At 43.5% G+C, this 7,845-nt stretch overlaps 1 protein-coding gene across 1 annotated transcript; it reads left to right on the forward strand.

The window, feature by feature from the left end:
- Nucleotides 1-2,669: 2,669 nt before the first annotated feature.
- LOC139465218 (innexin unc-9-like) lies at nucleotides 2,670-4,819 on the forward strand. The gene is made up of 2 exons (XM_071246889.1): nucleotides 2,670-2,834; nucleotides 3,766-4,819. The coding sequence occupies exons 1-2, from the start codon at nucleotides 2,670-2,672 to the stop codon at nucleotides 4,801-4,803; spliced, it is 1,203 nt and encodes a 400-aa protein (XP_071102990.1). The 3' UTR covers nucleotides 4,804-4,819.
- The last annotated feature ends 3,026 nt before the right edge of the window (nucleotides 4,820-7,845 follow it).

Consider the following 7,845-nt stretch of genomic DNA (forward strand, 5'->3'; position numbering starts at 1 on the left):
TGACGTCACATCTTACTTCACAGAGGTCTGAACAGGGCTAGAATAGACAAGAATTTATTAAAACTTTGAATAATTTGATGGTAAACATGTGGAGGACGTTTTCACATTTGTCGAATCAGTGACAAAAATGATGTCAGATGCAATTTACCTATTTTAACAACCATATCTTCCCAAAACATTTTCAGGTCCACAATTGACTTGCCTTTGCATGTGTTCATGGCAGTTTTAACCGATATTTATTATGTTTGTGGAAAGGGTATTGTTTATCAAAAATATTACTAATCGCAACAGAATGGAGTTAAAGACTCGACATCCGAGGATGGACAATATTTGAATCATAACCTAACAATCTCTCTCCAGTTGACGACTGAGGACGGCGATACAGACGACACAAATCAGCATCAGTTATGTACGTATTCGGTATATATCTCTTCCAATACCCACATTTTAGTACAATATAAGTTTTCACCCCAAGAAGAATATTGTTTGTGAAGATATAGCGCAAGTACTTTTCTTGCATACCCGTGAAGATCCGGGTCAGACGAGGTCTTCAACAACCCGTGCTTGTCTCAAGAGGAAACCTATGATTGCCGTAAGATGGATCTAGGGACCAGTGAGTGAGTCCGCTTTTAACAGTATTCCAATTATATCGCGGCGTGTCAGCTTAATGTGGGAGGAAAGCCCGAAGTGATGCAGGTCTCAGACGTTTACCACTTTGGTGAAACGCACGAGCACGGGTATGGTGCTGACAAACCTAGAAACATAATCGGGTCGACCCTGGATTCGAACCCACAATCATAGGTTTCTGGCGCGCCCAAGGGACGCAACTCTGCACATCGAATCGCGGCGCCTAAGACGACTAGGCCACCCGTGCTCCCTGATATAGGTACTAACGGGATCGGGTGGTCAGGCTCGCTGACTTGGTTGATGCATGTCATCGTATCCCAATTGCGTGCTCATCGATGCTCATGATTGTCTGGTCCAGACTCGATTAGTTACGATTATTGACCACAGTCATATAGCTGGAATATTGCTATATACAGGAGTATGGTGTTAAACAAGAAACAGACAAACACACAAACAAAATTGGCTTGCACACATGAAGTTTTTCTTGTTATTAATGAGATCACGATGACACCTCGATCACTATCAACACATATTCAGCTGGAGAGTAATGCGTACATGTGGTGTAAAGTGCCGGGCAAAACGAAGTACATGTATGCACCAGATTCTTGAAAATTGCATGCTTGGCGTAAAAGTCGACTAACAGGATCAAGTGGTCAGGCTCGCTGACTTGGTTGATACATGTCATCCGTCCCAATTGCGTGGATCGATGCTCATGATATCAATCACTGGATTGTCTGGTCCAGACTCGATTATTTACAGACCGCCGTCATATAGCTGGAATATTGCTGAGCGCGGCGTTAACAACAAACCAACCAACCAACCAACTTGAAAATTGGATTTGACCACAAATTACAAACGTCATCAAACCGCCAAAGGCTGAAAACAGTCGCCACGGCGCTGCAAACGTTAGGCCTAAAACTATGACATCACACCAAATACACCACCATCGAATAACCATTTCCTTTTTGTTTCAGTTTTAGCTACCAGCAAATAATGGGTGTATACTTCATTTGCCCGGCAGTGTATGCAACATTACATCATATCTAAAGATAGCCTACATACCAGACAGGGTTGATAAAGGCTTAATATAGGTATGACGTTCTTGAGCGTCCTCGAAAGTGATCCCTATGGACTGAGAATGACCTAAATAAGCTCAATGAGTGGGTAAGCTAAGGACATGTTTCGTCGTGATCAGTTTTATAACTGTTGTGACACGGAGAATAGTCGAGAATAGCAGCGATTAGTCGAACGAGGACCACATAAACCAGTGATTCGCGGTAACCATTGAAACCATTCGATCCACAGTTACATTGAATATAAAACGTCAACGCCAGAGAATAACTAGTCTCGATTTTCAGCGGAAAAATTCCATTTGGCGTAAAATGGGTCACTGTTTGTTTGTTTGTTTGTTGTTTAACGCCGCACTCAACAATAGTCCAGCTATATGACGGCAGTCTTTAAATAATCTAGTTTGGACTTGACAATCCAGTGATTGACATCATGAGCATCGATCCACCCAATTGGGATCGATGACATGCATCAGCCAAGTCAGCGAGCCTGCGGGGCGGTCGGGTAGCCTAGTGGTTAAAACGTTCGCTCGTAATGCTGAAGACCCGGGTTCGATTCCCGACATGGGTACAATGTGTGAAGCCCATTTGTGGTGTCCCCCGTCGTGATATTGCTGGAATATTGCTAAAAGCGGCGTAAAACCATACTCGCTCACTCACTCAGCGAGCCTGCCCACCCGATCCCGTTAGTCGCCTCTTAAGACAAGTACAGTCACCTTTTACGGCAAGCATGGGTTGCTGAAGACCAATTCTACCCCGGATCTTCACGGGTCAGTCAATGATGACACCAGTTGTTCGTAAAAAAACGCTTGGTGACATTGATTGATTGATTGATTGATTGATTGATATATTTATTTATCCTTTATTTATTTAACAAACTATACCAACTTCGCATGAGGATATTCGTACACAGTGTGCCTGTATGATATTCCATGTGTTGGAGTATATGTTCTTCAACACAACTATTTATTCAGGATGGAATTTGTACTGGGCAACCTTGGTGGAGCCACCTTTGCACGGACAGTTCGTGATGATGACATTGTGGACCAGCTTCATCATCACGTGATGACGACGTCGTTGTTGGTGCTGGGGATGACTGTCGCGGGACAACAGTTCATGGGGAATCCTATCAACTGTTGGGTGAGTTGAGAAACAGGAACACTGAATGAATGTCTGTTTGTTTGTTTGTTGTTTATAGCCGCATTGAAACATATTCCCTCCATATGACGGCGGTCTGTATATTATCTAGACTGGACCACACAAACGAGTGGTTGATACTATGAGCACATTCCCACGCTTACGGGTTACAAAGACAGGCTATCAACAATGTCAACGACCATGAGCATCCGACCCATTAAGTCGCCGCTTACGACAAACATAGATGCTTGGGACCAAAGCCGGAATTCCCATGAAGGGCACCTCAGTGGCTTAGGGGTGTTTATACTTGTATCTCAGTCACCATCGTGGAAGGGAAGGTCAAGAAACTGGAAACATGAATCAATGTAGTGTTGACGAAACGGGTGAGCAATTCCTGCTTTTATTGTGACCGAATTATAGGTACATGCGTTCTTCAGAATAGCTGGCCATACAGCACGCACCATATATATTTACACTGCGTATTTATCATAGTCAGATGCCCCCTTGTATACAGGAAGCTTACTCAACCATATACGATTTAGCAGCATGTGCACTTACGCTCGGAAATGACGGTAAAATGGTCTGATTTTCTCGAGAGGTGAATGAGTGAATGAGTGAGGATTATCGAAACGCAACAATAGTTATACAATCAGTTATATTACGTCAGTTTACTGTTGGGGAAACTCAAAGGTAAGGCCCCAGACATTTACACCTATGATGAAACCCCCGAGTAGGGCACTGTCATGAATCCACTATCAGCCTAATCCGGAACGACTGTGGGACGCATTTCCGCATTACTTTCCTTTGGCGTCGTGGAAATAATGAAATACACAGGCCGTGTGGTAATGGTTGCCATACTGCTTCACGTTTTGGATCACCCGTGTCAAGAGTCTTGTATGAATGATACCATCCTGACATCATGTCTCTGTTCCAGATCCCTGCCCAGTATGACGTGGACGACAGCGGCTACCAGGACTACGTCGACAGCTACTGCTGGATCTCCCACATGTACAACGTCCCCTTCACCGAGGACCTCCCCTTACACATAGAAGACAGACTGGGAGACGACAAGGACATCAGCTTCTACCGCTGGGTCGTCATCATGATGTTCTTCCAAGCATTCCTCTTCTGGCTTCCACGGTTGGTGTGGAAGACATGCAGTTCCTTCTCCGGACTCAACATCGAGAAGGTCATCAACATGGCCCTCCAAGCCCAACTCCTCAATGACGACACACGTAAAGAGAAGATGTCGAATATATCCGCAGTTGTTGACCGATGGCTAGGAACATTCAGAAAGGCTGAGACAAAACCATTATGGAAGTTCCTACAAACACTGAAGCAGATGGTCCTCATTGACAAACGTTCTGGCAATTACTTGACTCGGCAGAACCTATTTACTAAGCTCCTGTACCTGGTGAATGTAGTGTGTCAGTTTGAGCTTCTCAGTTCCTTCCTAGGAACAAACTACTGGAGATACGGCACGGACGTTCTGGTCATGTTAGCGGCAGATTCCTTCTGGAACGATGAGTCTAACTTCCCGAGAGTTGGGATCTGTGATTTTGAGATTCGCCAGCTTCAAAACATTCAGAGACACACTGTCCAATGCGCCCTTCCTATTAATCTGTTCTTGGAGAAAATCTACGTCTTGCAGTGGTTCGTCATTGCAGGTTTATCTCTTTTGACTGCAGCGAGTCTTGTGTCTGCAGTTGTGTTCACATACAGACGGGAACAGGTCATGGACCAGTATGCGGTTTTATTGGATAAAACATTGAAAGAGAAAGTGGACCGTGCACTTTTTAAAACATTTGTTGAGAAATACCTCCGTGATGATGGCGCCTTCTTGGTGAGAACTGTTGGAAATAACACGAGTGAGATATTAGCGTTTGACCTATTGATTCAACTGTGGTCAAAGTTCAAGGACACGGTCCCTGAAATCAAAAAGTCAACGTCTGAAGGTCATCTATCAAAATGAGAAGAAACTAATTAAATGGAACAATTAAACCACGAATATGGCCAAATGTAACGAATTAAAGATACATTCACATACTTTAATTTTTTTTATATCAAGCTATCTTAGTCATTGAAATTCTTTTTCTGGTTTAGTCAGTGAGTGAGTGAGTTGAAATTTAACGTCGCAGCGGCATTATTTTAGCCATAGAGCGACGGTTTAGCGAGTGAGTGATTGAGTTTAACGCCACTTTGAACAGTATTCCAGTTATGTGACGGCAAATCTCTTTTCAAATTTGGGGGGCACGGGTGACCCAGCCGTGCAGAGTTGCGTCCCTTGGGCACGCCAGAAACATATGAGTGTTGGTTCGAATCCCGGGTCGACCCGATTATGTTTCTAGGTTTGTCAGCACCATACCCTTGCTCGTGAGTTTCACCGAACTGGTAAACGTCTGAGACCTGCACCACTTCGGTCTTTCCTCCCACATTAAGCTGACACGCCGTGATATACTGGAATACTGTTAAAAACGGCATTAAACCCAACTCACTCACTCACTCCCTTTTCGAGTTTTGTAGCGCTAGGGCAGCCTAGTAACTACTTAATTACGTATCAAAAACGCATGATGTATAAGTAGCTAGTCGATCTTGTATAGAGTGGGTGAGGTTGTATGGTTTTACGCCGCTTTTAGCAATAGTCCAGCAACATCACGGCGGGAGAGACCAGGAATGAGCTTCGCACATTGACCAATGTCTGGACTCGAACCCAGGTCTTCGGCGTGACGAGCGAATGCTTTAAGTCAAGTGCTTGGCAGAAAGCCAGTTATCGGGGCGACTTATACTTCTCTCTCCCGCGATAACAACATTAGATTTATTCACATTTATTGATTTATCTGGTTATGTTTACGTATCAAAACTGTATTGTCTGTGTGGAGGAAAATATTGGTCAACCGAAACAATGTCATGTCGACCTTGGTATGGAAATATCATTTGTGAAAGGCGAATCATATAGATGTTCTCGCAAAACGTTTTAACATCGTGACATTATAACAATGGTCCTCGTGCCCTATGAAGGAACGTCGTATATACAGCCGTGAAGTACAAAATAAAGTTAATTGGATACTTGAAGATGAATTTAGACAACATGGCATGCTGACAGTACTCCATTAATGGAACGAAATGTTATCTTTGTCAGCCTATTAGTATTAATTGGTGAGGAATGTCACGTTCTATCCTCATGTAAATATTTTAAAAAGCCACGATGTGATTATGTAACATTTAAGAGAAGTAACCCTGAATGTGTATGGGTATGTATAATAAAGAAGTGGCTCTCCACAATGCTCATGTCAGGTTTGCAGACAACGTTCAAGTTTGATTGAGTATGTGAGTTGTGCCGTTTCAATCGGGAAACGCTTTATGTCAAGGCTGTCAGCTGGAGGGGAACTGGCAAAGGTTTTGTTTGTTTGTTTATTTGTTGTTTAACACCGCACTCAGCAATGTTACAGCTATATGACGGCGGTCTGTAAATAATCGAGTCTGGACCAGACAATCCAGTAATTAATATCATGAGCATCGATCCACGCAACTGGGATCGATGACATGCATCAACCAAGTCAGCGAGCCTGACCACCCGATCCCGTTAGTCGCCTTTTACGACAAGCATAGTCACCCTTTTACGGCAAGCATGGGTTGCTGAAGACCTATTCTACCCCGGATCTTCACGGGTCAGTGGCAGAGGTGGCATGTATATAGATGCCTGACACTTTGGTTACAACACGAATATGGGGATGACAAAATCATCCTATTACTGAAGTATCACACACATACATGATTGAGTTGCGTTTAACGTCTCCTTGCGATTATGCTTGTCGTAAGAGGCGACTAACAGGATCGGGTGGTCAGGTTCGTTGACTTGGTTGATGCACGTCATCGTATCCGAAATGGGTAAATTAATGCTCATGATGTCAATCAATGATGTATTTGGACCAGACTCGATTATTTACTGACCGCCGTCATGTAGCTGGAATATTGATGAGTGCGGCGTTAAACAACAAACAAACAAATTATATCCTTTGATTAAACTTGACTCTTGATACTTAATAACAACATGTCGGAACTTGTACATGGCGGTTTCTAAATATTGTTTGTGACACTTCAATAATATCATTCTGAGTAATGTCCTCACAAATCTAGCAATGAATGAGGAAAATACCGAGGACAAACTGAGTCCCGATATTTCCGGGTCACACATCCGGCGTGTGTAAATTTACCCGTACACTCGCCTTGCTTTGGGAACATAAACTCAACAATCTAGACTTGATTCAGTAATCAATCTCTTAATGTGGAATTTGTCAATGGGGTATTTATTTAGTGTTAACATACATTGCACACACACACAGAGAGAGAGAGAGAGAGAGAGAGAGAGAGAGAGAGAGAGAGAGAGAGAGAATTCATGACGTTGTTTGTTTAGGATCATTACGTGAGATGAAAAGGGGTAACGTCGCGTTCAAGATTATTGCATTTAAATAGCGACGTGCATGCACGCGTGTTTGTGTATGTGTGTGTGTGTCTGGACAAATGCCGATTTTATAGTATTAGCCCTATGAGCTACCATATCATAGGTTAACATGAATATATACATGAATACGTTTCTCAGACACAGTACTTGTCCTTGTTTTAGTCCCTTAATGCCGAGCTTCAGTCAGGGTAACAACAAGTACCATCTTTTAAGGTCTATTGGTATGAACGCGGCCGGGAATCGAACCCCGAACCTTCTGCTCTCTGGGCGTACGCTCTACCACTGGACCTCGGAGGCGGTTTGGTTGTTTGTTATATTGTTGTTTAACGCTGCATTCAGCAATATTCCATCTATATGATGGCGGTCCGTAAATATCGAGCCTAGACGAGAAAATCCAGTGATGGATATCATGAGCATCGTTTCAAGCAATTCGGATACGATGACATGCATCAAACTAAGTCAGCGAGTCAGTTAGCCGCCTATTACGACAAGCAGAGTCGCTTGACCTAATCCGGATCTTCACGGGTTCCATGGAGGCGGTCTTCGGGATCA

The sequence above is a fragment of the Haliotis cracherodii genome, unplaced genomic scaffold (assembly GCF_022045235.1).
Source record: "Haliotis cracherodii isolate W230 unplaced genomic scaffold, xgHalCrac1.p SCAF_18, whole genome shotgun sequence".
Taxonomy (NCBI): Eukaryota; Metazoa; Mollusca; class Gastropoda; order Lepetellida; family Haliotidae; genus Haliotis; species Haliotis cracherodii.

Excerpts from the sequence above, each read along its gene's own strand:
- LOC139465218 (XM_071246889.1), top strand. The coding sequence starts at position 2,670 with ATGGAATTTGTACTGGGCAACCTTGGTGGAGCCACCTTTGCACGGACA. Across the intron at positions 2,835-3,765 it reads GGAATCCTATCAACTGTTGG|ATCCCTGCCCAGTATGACGT; the intron begins GTGAGTTGAGAA and ends TCTCTGTTCCAG.